Raw genomic sequence first — 21229 nt, 5'->3', positions numbered from 1 at the left:
CTAATCAATGAATTTGGTAAAGTTGCAGGATGCAAAATTAATGCACAGAAATCTCTTGCATTCTTATACACTAACAACAAAAAATCAGAAAGAGAAATTAAGGAAACAATCCCATTCACCATTGCAACAAAAAGAATACAATACCTAGGAATAAACCTACCTAGGGAGACAAAAGACCTGTATGCAGAAAACTATAAGACACTGATGAAAGAAATTAAAGATGATACAAACAGATATACCATGTTCTTGGATTGGAAGAATCAGTATTGTGAAAATGACTATACTACCCAAAGCAATCTACAGATTCAATGCAATCCCCATCAAATTACCAATGGCATTTTTTACAGAACTAGAACAAAAAAATCTTAAAATTTGTATGGAGACACAAAAGATCCCGAATAGCTAAAGCAGTCTTGAGGGAAAAAAACAGAGCTGGAGGAATCTGACTCCCTGTCTTCAGACTATACTACAAAGCTACAGTAATCAAGACAATATGGTACTGGCACAGAAACAGAAATATAGATCAATGGAACAGGATAGAAAGCTCAGAGATAAACCCACACGACACTATAAAACTCTTAGAGGAAAACATAGGAAGAACACTCTTTGACATAAGTCACAGCAAGATCTTTTTTGATCCACCTCCTAGAGTAATGGAAATAAAAACAAAAATAAACAAATGCAACATAATGAAACTTAAAAGCTTTTGCACGGCAAAGGAAAACATAAACAAGACGAAAAGACAACCCTTAGAATGGGAGAAAATATTTGCAAACGAATCAGTGGACAAAGGATTAATCTCCAAAATATATGAACAGCTCATGCAACTCAATATTAAAAAAACAAACAACCCAATCCAAAAATGGGCAGAAGACCTTAGTAGACATTTCTCCAAAGAAGACATACAGATGGCCAAGAAGCACATGAAAAGCTGCTCAACATCACTAATTATTAGAGAAATGCAAATCAAAACTACAATGAGGTATCACCTGACACCAGTTAGAATGGGCATCATCAGAAAATCTGCAAACAACAAATGCTGGAGAGGGTGTGGAGAAAAGGGAACCCTCTTGCACTGTTGGTGGGAATGTAAATTGATACAGCCACTATGGAGAACAGTATGGAGGTTCCTTAAAAAAGTAAAAATAGAATTACCATATGACCCAGAAATCCCACTACTGGGCATATACCCAGAGAAAACCATAATTCAAAAAGAAATATGCACCCCAGTGTTCATTGCAGCACTATTTACCATAGCCAGGTCATGGAACAACCTAAATGCCCATTGAAAGACAAATGGATAAAGGAGAAGTGGTACATATATACAATGGAATATTACTCAGCCATAAAAAGGAACGAAATTGGGTCATTTGTAGAGACATGGATGGATCTAGAAACTGTCATACAGAATGAATTAAGTCAGAAGGAGAAAAACAAATATCGTATATCAACGCATATATGTGGAACCTAGAAAGATGGTACAGATGAACCGGTTTGCAGGGCATAAATAGAGACAGATGTAAAGAACAGACATATGGACAGTAAGGGGGGAAAGTGGCAGGGGTGGTGGTGGGATGAATTGGGAGATTGGGATTGACATGTATACACTGATGTGTATAAAATTGATGACTAATAACCTGCTATATAAAAAAATAAAATTCAAAACATAAAAAATAGGGGTTCCCTGGATGGTGTGTGTGTTACCAATCAGCCTTCTGAAAGACAACAAAGAGAAAATTGCAGTTATCCAGAGGGTGAAACATTTTACCCCGAGCCTTCTTGGGAGAAAGAAGTAGATTGACCCCATAAAAATTAGTGAAGAATTCTCTGAGCAGTAGCCCTGGTATTCCAAACATCCCTCTATCAATATCACCTACCAGGAGGAGTAGTACAAAATTCTAGGCAAGTGTGCAGTCCCCACTGCAGCAAGAAAAGGACTGGAAAGGACCTCAGAATGTCTGATTTAAGGGGCAAATAATTTAAATGACATTAAAATTTTTTTTTCTAATTAAAGAAGTAACACATATTCAGTACAGAAACGTTAGGAAATTTGGAAAAATCTCAAATCTGGTCAGCTGTAATCTCACCAACCAAAAGATAAACGCTTCTTGTGTTTGCAAATTTCCAACGAGTATTTTTCCTGATTATGTTTAAAACTAAGATGTGTGAGGGCTTCCCTGGTGGCGCAGTGATTAAGAATCCACCTGCCAATGTAGGGGACGCGGGTTCGAGCCCTGATCTGGGAAGATCCCACATGCCATGGAGCAACTAAGCCCGTGAGCCACAACTACTGAGCCTGCACTCTAGAGCCCGGGAGCCACAACTACTGAGCCCACATGCCACAGCTACTGAAGCCCGCGCACCTAGAGCCTGTGCTCCGCAGCAAGAGAAGCCACCGCAATGAGAAGCCCGCGCGCCGCAACGAAGAGTAGCCCCCCGCTAGCCGCAACTAGAGAAAGCCCGCGTGCAGCAATAGAGACCCAACACAGCCAAAAATAAAATAAATTTTAAATAAATTTTAAAAAACCTTGATTTTGCATATGTTAATTTTTAAAATTATGTTTTAAAAATTAGAGGTTTTCATGGTCAGAGTGAATGATACCTGATAGTCTTGTGATTGCTTCTCTGTGAACCAGATTGTACTGATAGTAGAACTTTCTGAAATGATGGAAATGTTCTCTATGTGCTGTGTCCAATATGGTGGCTACTAGCGCCATGTAGCTACTGAACACTTGAAATAGAGGAACTAAACTTTTAATTTCGTTTAAATTAAACTAAGTAACCACATGTGGCCAGTAGCTACTGTATTACACCGAGCAAATATATTGTAAAATCACTGTGATCCCAGGCAACAAAGAAATTCTCTTATTTTCATCTATTCATTATAGAGAGATAAAAGCGAAATATGTCTGGCTTGTAGTTTTTGACATCAGGATTTTATGATTTTTTCCCCTAGCTTTATAAACACTTTATTAATAAAGGTGTATGATCTAAATTCTATAAGACGATTTGTGGAGGTAACCCTAAGGATTGACGTCAGCAAAAGAAGTTAGAGGATACGGAGAAGTGTGTGATAATGAACCCGAATAATGTTTTGTTTTCAGTCAACAAATATTTGATCACTTTAGGGGCTGAAACCACTCTTTGGGGTACTGAAGATACAGTGAACCCTGTTCTCATTCTGGGAATAGGGATAGAGTAGCCATCAGTTGCAGTCAGACCAGGGTGTATTGAAATGTCAGGAAAGCAGTCCACGGAAAGACTCAACTTCTCTGAAGCGTGTGTTGGTTTAGTGGCTCACCCCTTTGGACAGATTCTATGGGAGCCTGTAGGAAATATGAATATAACCCAGTACGCCGAGTTCAGCTTCTTGATGGAAAGATTTGGCTGGTATTTCTTTACTTTCCAGTCCATCTGGACTTAGTTTCGGTCATTTTTCCCCTCTTATTCATAGTTTTCTTGGGAAAGTATTGTGATACCTTCTTTTCATGTGTGTTTACTTTTCATTCCTTAGTTAATTGGAAGCACCTTGAGGTCAAAGGTTAGCTCTAGAGATATGTCTCCTTTGAAAAAATATGGCAGCCTTTGCAACTTTCATATTTTTTTCCCCGATTCCATCTTACAGAGGAGGAATGCAACCCACAGAGAGGATAACTTGGTCATAATTAAATAAGCCAGTGATAAAGTAATTCCGTTTCTCAGCTCTTTGACCTAACTAATTCCAGCTAAAAGAGCTCTAGGACCCAATAATGGTATATCTGTAAAGCAACAGAAATACTGATGATAACTTTGAAAGCTAATTGGGAAATACCTCTTTCAGGTGTATTTTCAGATGTAGTTGTTGCTTCTCAAATTGAGGGCATATTTGCCTCCAGGGACCGGGTCCCTATACAGAAGGTTTATACAACCTCAAGATCAACGTGGAGGTCTTCCCAGAGGGTCAGTTCACTTGTAAATTTTGGAAAGTAATGTTCAATGTTGTTCAATGGATACAATTTTTTTTAAAATTTTATTATTAAGACAAAAGCGATATGTTAGAGAGTATAATACAGAGCTCGTATGAATTTCAGGGAGACTTCCAAACAGAATCTTTTTTTTCTGTGTATTGCAAACTTCTCTGGGCATCCCTTCACTATCCTGTGCAATGGAAAATACTAAGTAGAAATGTCTGAGATACATTCAGGTGTGTTGGAAATGAAAAGTCCACAAATCCAAATGCTGTTGTAACAAAATCATAATTGAGAAGGATAACCTCTCTTTGCCCCACACTTTTCCATAGTTTTCTTACCACTTAATATCAAAACATGACAATTTAAACGCTGTCTTTTAAACTGAAAACTCACAGGCTCTCCGTTTTTCTCACTTTCATCTTTTTCCTTCCTTGCCTTCTTTGGACATTGATTAGAAGAACTGAGAGCAGAGAAATAATCTATCCCACAGTGTAGTATGCCTCCTTAATTTATTGTGTTGTATCCAAAGTGCATCGGAGAAGCCTTAGAGTTTAATTTTCTTTGAATCAGTTGTACAGGGTGTTGTGGAGTAGTGGCGAGATGTCTGCACCGAGAATCAGGAGGTCTGGATGCTAATTCTAGCTTTGCTACTAACTCTGTGTAACCTTGGGCAAGTCATCTTCCCCACTTGGCCCCTAGGATTTTTTTTTTTTGCGGTACGCGGGCCTCTCACCGTTGTGGCCCCTCCCGTTGCGGAGCACAGGCTCCGGACGCGCAGGCGCAGCGGCCACGGCTCACGGGCCCAGCCGCTCCGCGGCACGTGGGATCTTCCCGGACCGGGGCACGAGCCCGTGTCCCCTACATCGGCAGGCGGACTCTCAACCACTGCGCCACCAGGGAAGCCCAGCCCCTAGGATTATCTTCAGTCAAATGATAATATACTAGATGACTTTCTGTCTCCTCCAGCTCGAAAATGCCATTATTCTGTGTTCCTAATCCTATGAGAACTGACGGATCCAAAAATGTTTGAAAATTTTATTAAGTTACATAGAATAGCCATGCTCTTCAGGTTGTGTTCACACTGATACTTTTTAACACTCGGGATACCAAGTGTATTTGTTCTTTAAATATTTAGTTTCCTTGCCTAGACCATGCCGCATCAAATCCAACTTAATTGAAATTGTTTCTTCCACCGTAATAAAAATACACATAACTCAGTAAACCCTGGGCTATAAAGGCCTTGAAAACTTTGGAGCGTTCTGTTTTTGAAACCACTTTCCCTGAAGTTTTAATTTGTGCCTTTTCCCCAGCTTTTGTGTAACCAGGAAAGTCTGATCTGTTATGGGTGCCCAAGGATTTTTGTTTAGAGGGTTTCGTCTCTTCCCTTTATTTGTCAGTTTGAACTAATGTTCTACCCTGGGCACTTCTCCAAATGTCAGACTCTCACCATAGCACAGACAGTTGCATAGATTCTGGGCAAGTTGTGTTAGGTGTACATGGTACTTCTAGAAATGCATTTCTGATGTTCATGCTGGAAATTTTGGACAGTCCCTTTGTGAAACAGGAAAGTACCTCATATCTCTGTGCCTCTCTCTGTTCCTTGTTTAAGCCCTCTTTGCATCTCATTTGGTCTCTCACAATAATTGGCTCTTCCCTTGTCTCAGTAATTAAGTATCTTCTCTCTTTGGATGCATCCCATACCCCATTTGCAGAGTAACCTGAACTTTCAGCGTCAGTAGCATCACTGCCCTGTAAAAACTTTTAATGCCTTTCTCCTAGAATTTCATGTTCTTCCAAATCTTGTCTAGCCTGGCTCACTCTTTGGCTTCATCTCTACCCATCTCCTTCGTGAATCCACACTACCGTGCCAGGTAGACCATCAGCCAGGCTCCGAAACCTCCTGGACTCTCCTCCACATCAGCACGTGCTCCACTGCCTGGAAAGACGTCTCCAACTTTCTCTTCCTCCCCCTTTCCTTACCCATCTTTGGGGTCCCTTAACTGCTGCCTTGTTCCTGAAAAGCTGCCCAGTTCTCGCCATGCTTCCTTGCCATCTTTCTCTTGTATGAGAAATAGCCATCTTTCGCTGTTCTCACGGCTCTCTGTCCCTCTTTGCCTTGAATGACTCAGATGTTGTTGCAAAACTGTGAGGACAGGAGCTGTGACTTCTTCATCCTTGTACTGACCTCAGCGACAGGCAGAGAGTCTTCCACGTTGTGTTTAATAAATGTTGGTCGACTTGAACTACATTGAATTAGGGTAGGTTTAATATAATATTGCTATAGGCTAGGATTGTTTTTTTCTTCCCTATTGGTACAGTTTTGCAGAGGGAAGAGAGTCCTGGCATCACAGACTTCTTTCTCCGTGGTGTTGGGAGGTGGAGAAGACCCCGGGGGGAGCAAAACGTCTGACCATGCCATCTACATAGCTTCCCTCTAATGAGCTGCGTCAGCTTATAAATACTTGTTTTTAGAGACTGGGGGGTTCACACAGGGGTAATGCTTCTTAGGGGGGAGATTGATCGAGGCTATAACAAAGAAGTGAAATTTATTGCGAATATCAGGTGGGTCATTTTCTTACTCGTTCAAAGACTCTTCTTAATCAGATCTTAGGACACCTCTTCTTCCCTCCTCCCTCTACGCCCTGCTGTGAACACCCTGTTCCTACCTCATGCTCCTCCCATCCGTACCTCCATACCTTGGTTCATACTTCCTCTCTCCAGGTCATTCATTCCTTCAGCACAAATTTATTCATTGCCTGCCGGTGGCTAAGCACCCTTCAAGAATGTACCTGTATGAACAGACTTGTGCTTGCCAAGGGGAAGAGGGGGTGAGGGAGGTACGGATGGGGAGTTTAGGATTAGCAGGTGTAAACTATTATATACAGGATGGATAAACAACAACGTCCTACTATATAGCACAGGGAACTATATTCGGTATCCTGTGATAAACCGTGATGGAAAAGAATATAAAAAAGAATGTCTATGTATAACTGATTCACTTTGTTGTAAAGGAGAAACTAACACACTATTTTGAGCCATGGCCACGGAGCCTGTGCTCCACAACAGGAGAGGCCGCGGCGGTGATAGGGAACTATATTCAAAAAAAAAAAAAAAACCGTGATGGAAAAGAATATAAAAAAGAATGTCTATATGTGTACAACTGAGTCACTTTGCTGCACAGCAGAGATTGGTACAACGTTGTAAATCAGCTCTACTTCAATTTTAAAAAAGAATGCATCTGTAAACAATAGAGCATGCAAAAACCCTTCTCTTCATGGAGCTCGCGTTCTAACTGATGGTGTGCCCTTTCCCTGTTGTCCAGACGCTAGGACGAGCTTGTCCTGCCTGGAAGCCACTCCTGACTGCTTCAGCCCAGGTTCTTTCTCCTGCATTTTTCGAGGCACCTGTTACCTGTTCCTCCCTTCTGACAGACACTGTCTTGTGTTCTTGGTGCTTTTTATGTGTGAATATCTTATCTCCTCGAGTTCATTAGAAGCTTCTTGAGAGTGGAGACCATGTCATTTGTTCATGAAAAAGTTTGTGTACCCATGTATATACCCTGCCTTATGTACACCATCTTAAATATTTGCAGTTAGGCCCCTAATAAATATCTTTAATTGATTTGAGGGCATTTCGTGGCTCTCTGTTTTATCAAGTACGGTCGCCCTAAGACCGTGCTAAACCATTAGTCATCAAAGTGTTTTTTAAAGATCCTGTGTGACTGTGTCACTACTGGTTCTGCTACTTCATCCTCCGCCGAGGAACCAGCCACATGCCAGGCGCAGCCTCTGCCTCCACCTCGTCAGCCGAGATCACCTCTGCGATATTCTATATGAGGTTCATCAGTCTTGACTGTAACACTGATGCTGTTATGCAGAGGGGCAAGAGGTACCAGGCGGAGGAGGAGGACTGCTAATTATGTCTGTAGTTGAGGCTTGTGTTCATCTCTCCATCAGAGACTGGCATCTAAGACATCAGAGTGCCTTGATTTCTTGCCTTTATTTCTGAGTTGAGGCTAACGAGTGTCCATCCGAAAACTCATCTCCTTATTGGTAGGACTGCAAAAGGAGGCTACGGCTTTGGCGGGTCAGTGGCACCCCTTTGCATGGCCATTCGATGGCCGTCTGTGGCTGAGGCTGGAACACACTCCATTAGGGGCTAGAGAGCTGAGCAAAGGCACCTGCTCCCAGCCTGGGAGCCTCACCTGACTGGCCTCATGTGCTGACAAAGGGAATTGGCTTCCATTTAAAGGTAAAAGTTGAGGGATGGAGTTCTGGTTTCTTTTAAATTTTGTTTGCAGTGGTTATCGTCGACAGGCAGACCTCCGAGGCCTCCTGCCCCAGGTTCAAACCTTGCCTCTGTCACTTAACCAGTTGCGGAAGCTTGAGGAGGGCAATTAATTTCTTTTTAAAACGGTGCTAATAACAGTACTTTCCTTAGTGGGTCCTTATAAAGCTTGGATGAGTTTTTATATGCGGGCATAGTAGGCCCACATAGAGATGGAAACATACACGCTTGGATGTTAGAAAATATTTATCCACTTACTTAACCTTTTCTATGTCATAGAGGGAACTTGAGATTTTCGCTGTCGAGAGGTGGTCCGGTGACCTAGAGCTGCTTCCCTAGATGCTCTTACAGTGCCAGAGGTCAAGATATCTCGATATAGATCTTAACTTTTATATAGTACATCATTGCCTTCTTAAGGTGCAGGGTTTATTTATTAGGCATGCCTTCAGACCCTATAGCGATCAGACTATGCCTAAGAGGAATGGGCTGAGTTAGGTGGATTTCGGTGGATTTATAATGACTACCAACATAAACAAGCTCAGAGAGTGTTGAGTAAAGGTGAGCTGTCCTGGGAGGAGGCCCTGGCGCTGGGCCACAGACTGAGTCATCGTCACGGATGGGAGCTCAGGTGGCATATCCAAGGAGAGGAGTTAATACATTGGAAGGGAACACCACAACCAGACCGTTTCTGATAAGACGAATACGGCATAATTGATGACGTCTTCTTTCTTTCTTTAAATTGCATAAATGAGACCTGACTTAATCGCAGATCATGTGAAAAAGTTCTCTAGGGGATGAAAGTGTGACAATAGCCAGAAGCCTACCACTGTCTTAGATCAGGTGAATATAGAGTCCAGAGCCGGGGAGGTGATGGTGCCGTGGGGAGACACAGTTAGAGTCTATCTCGTTCTTCATATGACATTTTTAGAGGGAGTTTGATATGCCCGAACGGGAGCAAAGGCGAGGAACCAGGAGGGCAGAGGATTTGAAAAGTGTCAGGTGGTAGAAGGACCTGAGGAAGCTTTTTTATTTCATAGTTTTGAGATGGAACGTACCAGCGGATCCATAAATGCACATAGACTTACCTGCGGTGTCCCAGACCGTGGACAGCTAGAGAAGAGACGGCTTAGAATGTAGGCACGGGGTTATTATTTGTAGCCCTCAGATGGGTTGTCAGACAGAAGAGGGTTCTACGTTGTTTAGCTTTCCGAGGGCGGAATAGGAAGCACTGTGTGGGGTTCCAGGACTCAGCTGGTGGGGGAGGCCTTCACCCGAGGATGTGCCTGGCTTGGACGAGGCCCGAGCTCTGAGGGAAAAGGTCCTTGAAGACGGGCTACATCACGGGTGCGAAGACACCCTGTGATTCTGGTGGAGCTTTAGCCTGGCAGCCCTTCTCACTCAGAGATCCGGGATCGTCTTGCTGCGAGATTCGTTGCGTTTTTGTACTTCCCAGCTCCGGCCTCATCCTAGACTTCATCTTTATTGCTGGTTAGCTACTGTATTCATGAGGAGGTGGGAGAATTTGCTCTGCAGACATCCTCAGCTACCCAAGTCGACTTCAGCTCGGAGTAGGGGCTAATTTATCGGGATCTCTTTGGTTCCTGAGTGGAGCTAGTGAGAGGTGCCTGCTTGGGTATTATTTTGTTTGGGGGAGTTCAGGCAGAATTATTACCGACACGACAGCATTCGTGTCCTTCTTAATTATTCTTTTCCTCTCAGACTCCGTTTTTCTGTGGTCTTAAGGGGCTGGTTGATATTCCTCTCCTCCTTTCCTCTCTCCCAACTCCTACCCCTTTTCCGTCTCGAGCCATTTCTGTGTCGTTTCTTGTACTGTAAACAGAGATGAATCATTTTCTCTACGGCTCTGTCGAAACAAGTTCCTCTGTGTGTCCGTGTGTCCGTGGGTGTGTAAATACAGTGCGTACACGTGCCTATGCCTGAGTGATTCAGCGTGGGGCTCATCAAGCATGTGGTGCGGTACAAACGGTGCAGTGAAAAGGATGTTTTTGCACATATCTGGAATGGCTTTTTTGTGCCTTACCGATGTGAGGCACAGAAATTCTAAAAAAGAAAGGAGAAAAAGCAGAGGAAGCAGCAATGGAAAAGAAACCCTATGCATCATCCCACACCCCTCCCCGCCGTGGTTTCCGACGTGTTGGGAGCTCAGGGGCACCTCACGGGGAGAACGAGCTCTTGACATAGTGACCTCATTCCCCATGCCGTCCTTCTCCTGGCAAAAGCTGTGCTGGCTCCCCGGCTGTCTCGGCTGCAAGGCGGCCGGCACTGCATTGGGAATGATGCGACCCAGGCTTGCAGGGACTTGCCCGGCAACTGGAATTTATGACAAATAGCTCGCTGCAGCTAAACTTTGATCCAGGGTACAGTCGAACCGCCTCTTACACACAGGAGGGAGACACGTCCTTCTCTGCAATGAAAAGCCAGCCTTAAAAAAAAAAAAAGAAAGAAAGAAAAAAGAGAGAGCGCATGTGTCAGGTTTATAATTATGAACTGGTGAGTATATGATGCCAGATCATTGTTAATGTGTGTGTGTGTGTGTGTTTTCTCCAAGCATCCGGAGGTATTTGCCCTTTAGGTGTGAGGTTTATAATTGTGAACTGGTGAGTATATGAGACCAGATCATTGTTAATGTGTGTGTGTGTGTGTGTGTGTGTGTGTTTTCTCCAAGCATCCGGAGGTATTTGCCCTTTTTCCTGTTTTCATGGTGAAAAGATCTGAGTTGGTGCTCAAAGCATGGGAGGGGGCCTGGGCTCCTTGGAGAGGAGGATGTGCCCCTGGCAGCCCCGGGCCTGGAGTGCATTCCCAGCCCAGAGTCTCCGCATTGCACAGACAAAGGAGCCCGTACCGACAACCAGAGGCTGTAGCTTTTCTTGGAGTGATGACTCATTTCAGCTCACAAAGGATTCTGGGCAGGGTAATGAGAAGTCAGGTTGGCTGATCCGTCCCTATGACTTCACTTTGCAGAGAACAAGGCAGAAGAGGAGTGACACTGCAGATTCCCAAGGCACTGCAGTGGGATATTGGCTCAGGACCAGTGGCCATGATAGACGGGACTAGGCATGGGACGGGATGCCAGCCGTTCCAGGCAAATAGGAGGAAAGAATAGGAAAGAGACTTGTTTCCCTCTAAAATCATCCCAGCAAAGTCCATTCATAAAGCTTTTTAAAGGTGCTTTTTGCCAGCTTTTGAACTGAACTTGTATCAGCATCTCCAGCCCTGAATTGTCAGAAGAGCTGAGAGTTGGGGGACTCATTTTTTTTTTCCAAGTAGATGTACCAAGGTAAAGTACCAGATTCCTGCTGGGTTCCACGTGCCCTCAGTAGCCAATCTATGACTTGAAAGTTTACTCTTTCTTCTTATTCCAGATTCTAGGACGTCCGTTTCTGTTACTGGCTCTTTCTTGTGCCTGAAATACTACCCCCTAGCATGCACCAGGCTTTAGCGCCAAAGCTACCTGGGGGATGGAGCCAGTCCAGAAAGGGTCAGGTAGGTCTCCCCTGCTTTTCTTTCAGGAGTTGTTGTGTGCAAAGAAATATGGTAAAATGTATCCATATTTTGTATGGATATGGATACAAATGTATGGTAATCAACCCCCTCAATAAGGGTGCCCTGTCCTCTGAAACATGGTCTTCCTGTGATAATCCTTCTGCAGCCTCAATCTTAGACAGTAGACGTGCTTCATGGAGGTGCCCACCAGATGCAACCTCGCCAGCATGATTCATGTCACAGCCTCACATCAGAGACTAGAGTCAGCTGTAGGATGTGCAAATAGGAAATAATTAAACTGCTCCCAATTTCCATCAGCTGTAATATCTCTTTCACTCCTCTGATGGAGGCATTCAGTAAATATTATTTGAAATTTTTTCTTCTCAATATAGTCCCTAAATTTGGTGTGTTATTTGGCCTGTTAACCTACATCCAATGCACTAAAATCCAAGAAAGCCTGCTTTATATGCTCAAGGACTGCTTCCAACATCAGACAGAGGTTGCTATTAACTGCTAAGGAAGTAAGCATATTTCATCATAGTCCGTTGTAGGAGCCAGATGATTACAGAGGTATTTTCTTACAACATCCATGGGCTTTTCACACAAAAGCTTTTTTTTTTCTTTTTAAATAGTGAGGTGGTAAAACTTGGTTCTCAAATGTACATTACATGCTACCTTTCCAAGGTGAAACCTGGCAAATCTGAAAGCGTGGTTTTACCACTTCATCAAATTTATGGTTTTAGCACTTTCCGTTAAAAAAATATTTCTGAGAATGTTAAATGCATTTGTAATAATAACTAGAACATTTTAGAGTAATGCAAACCCTACGTTGGACAGGACCCTCAAACATCTCTTTGCTCTTTGCTCTCACATCCACCCCCATAGCTCACCCTTTCACCGAAGGAAAGAATGCTTATTTCCTTTCTTCATTGTAAAGATGTGTCTTCTTTGTGCCTAGTACTTGGCATTTTCAAAGCAAAGTTGAGGGTGTTGAGTCCGTTTCAAAGGATGTTTGATCACATCATACCATGCTGAGAATATAATGTCCTCACACCTATCAGTTCTACTCATCCTTAAATACCTTATTCAAAATCTCCCTCCCACAGAAGGGCTTTCTCTGATACTCCAGCAGGAGGTCACTTCTTAGTCCTGTTATAGAATTAACTTCTCTAGATAGACAGATAGATAGATGTAATTAGACCAAATTCCTATTATAGGAATTATAGGAGTTAATTTGCTAGCCATTCAAGTATTTTCTTCTTACATCTCTTCTAAGGACATTTTAAACGGTAATTTGAACATATTGTAATTGCTTATATTTCTACACATTTATATCATGTTTCCCCACCTAAATTATTAGCTCACTGAAGGCAAGGATCAAGATTTGTGCCTTTCTCTGCAATTCCCATCTCCTAGCAGTTCTCTGCACATGGAAAGCGCTCAACAAATAGTTGATTAAGAAGGAAGGCAGTGCAGAAAGCATTAATTTGTCACAGAGGGTGCGAATGATCTCTTTGTTCATGTAAATAATCTTCCCCGGGTAGACTAATGCTGGGGTAGACCTCAAGAGTTAAGTACGTAACTCTAGAAATGATGATGGTTTTTACCTTGAGATGTGGTTACAGATAGTGCCTTACACTGCTTGTAAAGGATTGTTGTTGTTAAGAACAGATGTGAAGGTGAGTCCCTTAAATATGGACACTGATTATGGTTTATTTGAATAAGAAGAATAATATTATTGGACAAGCCATCCTTAAGTAAGGAGTATGCTACATTCTGAAGTTTTGTGTGGAAGTCACTCTTTTGAATCCCACAGGACGTTTTCCTTAGAAGAGATAACCATAATGACTTTTTGCCTCCCAGGTTCCATGAGAAATTATTTAGCTCCTAGCATCACTGATCTTTAGCACTAAGAGCATTTTGAATTGGAACAATAATATTATTGGACAAGCCATCCTTAAGTAAGGAGTATGCTACATTCTGAAGTTTTGTGTGGAAGTCACTCTTTTGAATCCCACAGGACGTTTTCCTTAGAAGAGATAACCATAATGACTTTTTGCCTCCCAGGTTCCATGAGAAATTATTTAGCTCCTAGCATCACTGATCTTTAGCACTAAGAGCATTATACTTAGGTGCTGAGTTTCCTTTCCCTTTCCCAGGTAGAAGATTGGCCCAGACAAAATCTTAAAATAGGCCAACTTTATATACTTGTGACTCTCTATCCAAACAATTTCCCATCTTCTGTTGTTCTTCTCTCTCCAAAGTCCCTACGTATTACATGTTTCCCATTCCCTTCCAGCCCAATAATACATCCCAAATGCTGTATGTTTATAAATATATCTTAACTTTGCTGCCTCCCAGGCAAAATATTCCATTCACTCAGTGCCCATGCTCACAGATAAGAATCAAGAGGTGAGCAATCTGATTAAACTAATTCATACTAGTGTGAGATAGACCACTACCCTCCTAGCCTTTCCACGCCTTAGATGATTTTTTAAAGGCTTTTTTTTTAAAGATCAAATGATTTTCCTATTAGTAGAAATTCAAACACCGTAAAAGTGTAAGTTGAATAAATTTAGATAGGCTTGGGGACAATAATTTTAATACTAACTACTTACTAAATATCTATTAGGTGTCAGGGACCGTGTCAGTACTTAATCCCCTCAGTAACTCTACAAGGTGACCGTCACTGTGTACACCTTACAAAAGAAGACAGTGAGACTCAAAAAATGAATTAATTTGCTCCAAATCACACAGCTAATGAAGAGCAGAACTGGGCTCTGATCTTAAAGTTTTGGCTGACAAAGTCCATGGCCTCCGCCAGCGTCTTGTAATGCCAGACTTTGGAGAGAAAAGTTACTTCCGGTACAGTGAATTGGGAGTTTTTTCTGTGTGTGTGTCTGAATGGCCTTTTGTACTCTTTCATCCCTGTGTACTTGTCTATAGTTCTGTCAATGACAGCTTGAAGGGGTGGTAGGTGTTCCTTCATTGGGGAGTTGGTGGCATTCTGTATGATTTGGTTGTAATTTGGGAACTATCAACGTATATATTTGAACTGTATTTAATTGGGCCTTCTGGTTCTATTACAACTGTATTTTACAGAAATTGGTTACAGTATAGTTGGGACCTAAACAGCTGAAGCAAAGAAAACGAAGGTTAAGCATCAGCTGTGGTGATTCTAACTTAAAAAGAGTGGAAGGGAGTGACCCTGGATATTTTACACTGACTTATTGAACTATAGTTGAGAAATATCATCAGCAGAATTTGGAGCATCTGATAATGTCTCTGGTGTTAGGCTAGGTTCTGATACAGAATGGAGAAGGAAGAGAAGTATGTGATAGCTTAAAATAGGGCTTTAGATTCTGTCCTACATGATGTGCTTATAATGAAGAAAAAGAAGACACTTTATTGCACAGGACTCTTGGTAGCCAGGTGCCTTACAGAATTGCATGACATCCGAGAGCTCTTATTACCTGTTGTCATCTAGGACTGGTATTTCATCATGACTTTATCGCTGGTGGTAAATGGCCTTCACTTAGCCCTGGATGAGGGACTAGGGAGCAAGGAGGCTGCTGTTGATGGGAAACATCTCGGGGGTTAGCAGGGTCTTACCTTGCCTCGTCTGTATGTGTAGTACCTATTTACTCAACAACATTTGAGCGCCCGATGTGTGAATGTTTTATTCCACAGTGCCTAACATACACCCCACTCGGGTTATAATGTGGAGACTTCTTAGCAAAGGTTTGAATTATGGAAACGGATAATTGGCCCGATGGCTCATATTTTCATTGTGACTTTTCAGCTACAAATCTATTGCAGTAGCGGAGCGGTCCAGGAGTGTTCGAGATCTATGATTAGAGAGATGTCTGTTATCATCCTTGGCGATGGTGAAGACAGCTCCCGAACTACGGAGTTCTCACTTCTCCCTGTCCACTCATTGCCTTCTCTAGCTGATTCTCCACCCTTTGTGGCTTGTCCATCTCTGCTTATCCTATGACAGTTTTTCATCAGTAGTCAAATCTGAGTTGCAAGAGTAGTAGCTAATATGACTAATGAAAGCTTGTAGCCTGGGGAAGATAATGGGTTTCTTCTGTAAACCAATGAACTGGCTGATTTGTCATTACACCTAGTGCGTCTCTGCATTAGACAGGCTGCTAAGCGGATTCAGGTGATATGGTGGACGTTAACCCGTGTGTGTGTGTGTGTGTGTGTGTGTGTGTGTGTGTGTGTGTGTGTGTATCTGCCATCTGCCACCATGACCACTCTTATTTAACTCTCATTAGAAGTTTCTTAGTAAGTCATAGCTAATAGACACCATTAACTGTAGTATTATTAATGAGAGCCTCTTATTTACATTTTCTTTTGAATTAAAACTATTTATCTAAATAATAAGCTTAGGAATTAGACCTTCTTTAAGAGAACTCCATCAAGTGTTGAAACAAAGCAACAGGGAGCTTTAGAAAAGCTGTTAGAGAGTTTCTAAATTTTCCAAAAAATTTTTTTATTGTCAACTTTACTGCCATCGCCGATTGCAATGAAGACTCAGCCTTAAATTTCTGAGATCAGTGGCATAAGCCAGACATACAGTAAACTGGTAAAAATGCCTTTTCCAATGCCGGGTGCCTTTTAAATTTCAGATACAAACATTTGAAAGTCAAGTATAGTAATTTGGTTTCAAGGGAAAGCTGCTTCAAATGAAGCAGTGTGTGAGTGGATGGGGGTCGTGTGTTCTGCCCTCCTGTAAGGGTATTTCGGTCTGCAAGAGGGTGTATAGGAAGGGGATGTGTGTTGTTTTAGAACAGCTTTTTAAAAAGAACCGTCTGTTAAAAGAACCAAAAACAACACCTATACATAAAATCGGGGTTAATAAATTGAACTAAATTGTAATAAAACACAAGATTCGTCTGATGTTCTGCCTCCGAGAAACTGTTCGCTTAACCTCAGAGAGCTTATGACTTCCCCAGGCCCAAGGGTATTGAAGATAAAACTTGGCACATTCGTCGTTCTATGAATAGTTTGTTGAAAGGAATAGACCTATATTATCACTGTGCCCACTGTACGTTTTACAGGCATGTTTTGACCATTTTTATGAGTCAAGGTATCTACTGCATGTGGTAGTTTTATTGGCATCTATAATTTTAATTTTAGTGTTAATTTTGGCAGTGCAGAGAACAAAAACAGGCACACTTTGGTCCTGAGGAGCAAGACTTTGAGTTAGAAAAGAGTAAATTATGAAGCCTTTATTACACGGGAAAAAATTAATAGCCAATCTATTTTGCTATCCTTTTAAAAATTACAGCCTACTTTTTCCGGTTGGATGAGCATTAAACTAGTTTTCTCCAGCAAGACGGAAATAGAGGTAGACAGCAGTACTATACTATGCTTTTATGCCAGAATTCTGCTGCATTGATATAGAATCAAAGAATTTGAGAGTCTGAAGGAATCTTTGAAATTTGAATCATCCAAACCCTCATCTGCAGACACAGAGTGGTAATTATATTTTGTTATAAGGCACTGGGCACTTATCAAACTATCTCCTGAATGCCTTTTGATATTGGCAGTTTCCCAATGATAAATTAGTACAGTTTCAGAACTACATTTGTAAGTAGGTTGCTTTGGTTCCTGAACTTCGTTCGGGTCAAAGGTAACTCTTCAATCCAGAATACAGAGTGAATTGACATTTACGATGGAAAACAAGACAGTAAAAATAAAGAGGAAAACAGGATCATTCAAACGGAATGCTGGTACTTGGGAATAAAAGATTCTTTAAAGAAGGCTAAGATAGAAGAGGAACTTCGGGGAACTTTCAAGGTTGTATTATAGTTTACGGTGACGTGATCCACCTGGAAAAATTCCAGCTTTCCTTTTCGTACTTGATGGGTGTGAAGATGGGTACTTTAAGACGAAAGGAAATCGATTTATCTTTGTCTTTCTGGTAGGTATCTTTTGGAAAGCTGTGGGTATCATCCGGGAAGGGGTGAATGTAGGTTGTCATGGAAGTCACATGTTCTTAATTGTGTCCGTCCCCCGCCCCGCCCCCCGTGCGTATGCAAAGGTTGGGGAGCACAGAGAACCTAAATTAGTGACTGGGGAGAATGGCATTCATAGAGGACTGAGCTTTATTATAGTTCTTACTTTTTTTTTTTTCCTACGAAAAGAACCAAGATAGGAACAATTTTGGAACTCGAGTGCCCAGAGGTTTGGGGTATCTAAGAGATAAATAAATTTCTTGAAAACGTGAATTATGTGAGAGAGAATTTTTTGAAAGAGTTCCAACTAAAGTAACTGGCCAGAAGTTGGAAGGGAGAGTAGATAGAGGGGGTTAAATAGTAAAAATGCGTGGGCATGATAAAGATATTTCTGAGGTGGAAGTCACCACGTGTAGAAGATAAAAGACAGAGGAAGTCGGCACATGCATGGTTTCTGCTTGCTGTCCCAGACCCTCCTTCTCAGTTGCCTGGTGGTGGTAATAGTCATCAGTTTGTTCCCCACAGTGGCACAAGAGTGATTTTCTAACACAAACGTGTCATGTGATTCCCCTGTATAAACATACACAGGGTTCCCGTCAGCATAAAGGGTAAGAGCTCAGCCTACTGGTCTACCAGGAGGCTACGTTTCTCTCCATCTCACCCCCAGCCTGCTCCAGATGTGCCAGAATAGGGCCTCAGCATCCCCAGCTCAGCACGCTGCACGTGCCCTGCACACGCTCACTCCCGCCTCTGGTACGGCGGCTGCATCCTTCACTCCTCATCACCACCGCACACATTTATCTTTGTCCTCATACTTCTTGGCTGACTGTAGTACCTTAAATGAAAGAAGTGTCCAAATATTCACTGAGGTATTTGAAGCCTAATGTGAAATGCTCTTAAAATCAACAAAGTTTACTTAGAATTGTAATATTGTCATGCCTTCTCACCGTTTAAATTCATTTAACAGAAATTTATTGCATGCCTGCTCTGTCCAAGTCACCGTGCTTGGCTTGATCTGAATGATCCTGGATTTGACAAATGTTCCCTGAGGACTGGACTTAAATGGATGTTTGTAAGAAACTAAAGCTGAAATAAAACCCATTTACCCCTGCTTTCTAGAACAACAGGACAGAATTATAGCAGTTTAGAAAGAATTGGCTAGCCCACAAAGTAGCCATGAGCTTTTACAGGAGTTGTCTTTATGAATACGTTCAGAACTAATTCTGGCAATAGAAAAATCCATCCTATAAATTATAGACAAGTAACAATTCATAGTTTATGCAAAATGTGGTCGTTTCTATAGATTATGGTGACCAATAATATTTTAGCAGTATTTACATTCCCTTGTTTTCTTCTTTGACCATAAATGTGGTCCAGTTGTTGGAAGAATTTTCTAGTAGCATATTTTAAGAATGACTTGTTGGTTCCTTAAGTAGGTCTGATACAAGATCCAAAGAAAATCATTGTAAACTTGAATAAGATGTTGTGTTGTGTTGATCGATGCCTATAATTCCTTTTATGTAGATCTTAAATGCCTGTCTTAACCCTCACTTAATGTATAATTATTTTTCTGTGGTAACTGCTATGTTTTGGGCAAAATTAATAGGGAGAGTCTTAGAAATTTCATGGTTAAGTATATTTGGTCTCTTCAAATTCTGTGTTTGTTTTGCATTTATTTAGCAACATATATGAATAAAATCACAACTCTTTGAATACCCTGAGCAATTCCTTGGATTCTGATGTTGTAAATGGATATTCATTCATTCAGCAAACAAGTACTGGGTGTCTGGTGTGAGCTCTGCATTATTCCAGGCACCGAGAATGTAGGAATGTGGGGTTCACGTTTCCTTCTGTCATGGAGCTTATATTCTAGTGGGTGAGACAGACAGTATACCAGTACACACATACACGCATTCAGAGGGTAAAGACAGTGACTTGGAAGGACGCTGGTACCAATTCCAGTGGGGGGGGGGTCCCCACTCCACCAGCAATTCTCTGACACCAGCTGAGTGTCCTACAATTCATCCCAATTCCAACACCATCTGCCTGGAAAGCATCAGATCCCATGGGTTAAGGGCTGTGTTCTGAAAGACTGGTGATAGATTGGAGGCTCCCACCACCGCCTCCCTGGGTTCAGTTAGTTTGCTAGAGCGGCTTACGGGGAGAAACACTTTACTTACTAGTGTGCCAGTGCATTATAAAAGAATACAAGTGAGGAAGAGCCAGGTGGAAGAGGTGCATAGGGCAAGGAATAGGGAGAGGGCACGGAACTTCCATGCCCTCCCAAGGTGCACCGCCCTCCGCAATCTCCACGTATTCAGCAGCCTTGGAAGCTCTCTGAACCCCATCCTTTGGGTTTTTATGGAGGCTTCATTGCATAAGCATGCTTGGTTAAATCATTGGCCGTTGAGGATTGATTCAATCTCCAGCCCCTCTCCTCTCCCCTGTGGAGGTCAGGGGGCGGGGCTGAAAGTTCCAACCCTGTAACCACGTGGTTAGTTCTCCTGGCTGTGAGCCCCCATCCTTAGGTGCGGGCCCAAAAGTCACCTCACTGATGTAACAAAGATACCTTGATCTCTCTCACCACTTAGGAAATTCCAAGCGTTTTAGGAGCTCTGTACCAGACATGGGGATGAAGAACAAACATATATTTCTTATTATAAACCATAGTATCCAGTAACATGAGAGAGAGTGCGCTGTGGTTTTAGGACAGCGTTAGATCGGGTGCCCGGGCAGGGCTTCCCAAGGAGGCCCTGTTTAAACGGAGACCCAGAGGAGGAGAAGCCCGTCCTGCAGAGATCTGCGTGAGAAGCGTCCCAGGCAGGGGCTCAGCAAAGGCAAAGGCTCTGAGTGGGGAAAAAGCTTGGTGAGTTCAAAGAACAGAGGAGGTTGTGAGCATGCTGTAGGGCAGAGCGGGAGAGGGGTCGGCGGATGGTCCCAGGTGTGGGTGGACAGGCTCAGGCCAGCGTAGACCCGGCAAGGAGGCCCGCTCTCCTAGGCGCAGTCTGCAGTCACTGTCGGATTTCATGCAGGGAAGCGGCGTGTTTTACACTTTTCTAAGGAGACTGCTCTGTGGTGGAGGGAGTGTTGGGTAGGAGAGAGGGCTGGGAGGCATCAGGCCATTGTCATGGGCCAGGTGAGGGGGGACAGTGGCCTGGGGTAGGGGTCACACGGCAGATGGAATGGGGGGAAGAGACCCAGGAAGCATGTGGGTGTAGAGGAGACAGGATGGCCGGTGGGGTGGGACGGGAGTGAGAAGTAATTTGTCTTAGCGCAGTATAAAAACAAGAGGACGTGGAGATGGTCACTTAGAGCATCCAAATTCCATTTGGTTCTCTCTCCTGAGTTAAATGTTATTCCACATATTCAGTATTATAGTGAAACTGAGCTTTTTCAATACCAATGCGTTTCAGAGACACTTAAAGCTTACTTGCCTCTTACAGTTGGCTGCAATGACTGAAAAGAAATGAACTTAGAAGATCAGTAAACGTTTGATATTTGTTAGTTAAACTAAACAAA

General features: G+C 42.6%; 1 protein-coding gene across 6 annotated transcripts in view; it reads left to right on the top strand.

Annotated features, from left to right (window-relative positions):
• STOX2 (storkhead box 2) overlaps positions 1–21229 on the top strand; it is a 113657-nt gene that overhangs the window by 68119 nt on the left and 24309 nt on the right. Inside the window, exons 1-2 of one of the 6 annotated variants that reach the window (XM_028481404.2) lie at positions 7111–10748; positions 11220–11741. The exons of 3 other annotated variants lie outside the window; for them this stretch is intronic. In XM_028481404.2, the coding sequence (XP_028337205.1) occupies positions 11717–11741 (25 nt within the window). In that variant the 5' untranslated portion in view covers positions 7111–10748; positions 11220–11716. Of the gene's footprint in view, positions 1–7110; positions 10749–10873; positions 11742–21229 lie in introns of those variants that run through there. 2 more of the 6 variants (XM_007102852.4, XM_028481403.2) reach the window with 2 other exon arrangements.

The sequence above is a fragment of the Physeter macrocephalus genome, chromosome 20 (assembly GCF_002837175.3).
Source record: "Physeter macrocephalus isolate SW-GA chromosome 20, ASM283717v5, whole genome shotgun sequence".
Classification (NCBI taxonomy): Eukaryota; Metazoa; Chordata; class Mammalia; order Artiodactyla; family Physeteridae; genus Physeter; species Physeter macrocephalus.
Note: the sequence above shows the minus strand (reverse complement) of the source record. Positions and strands in the feature narration are given on the sequence as shown.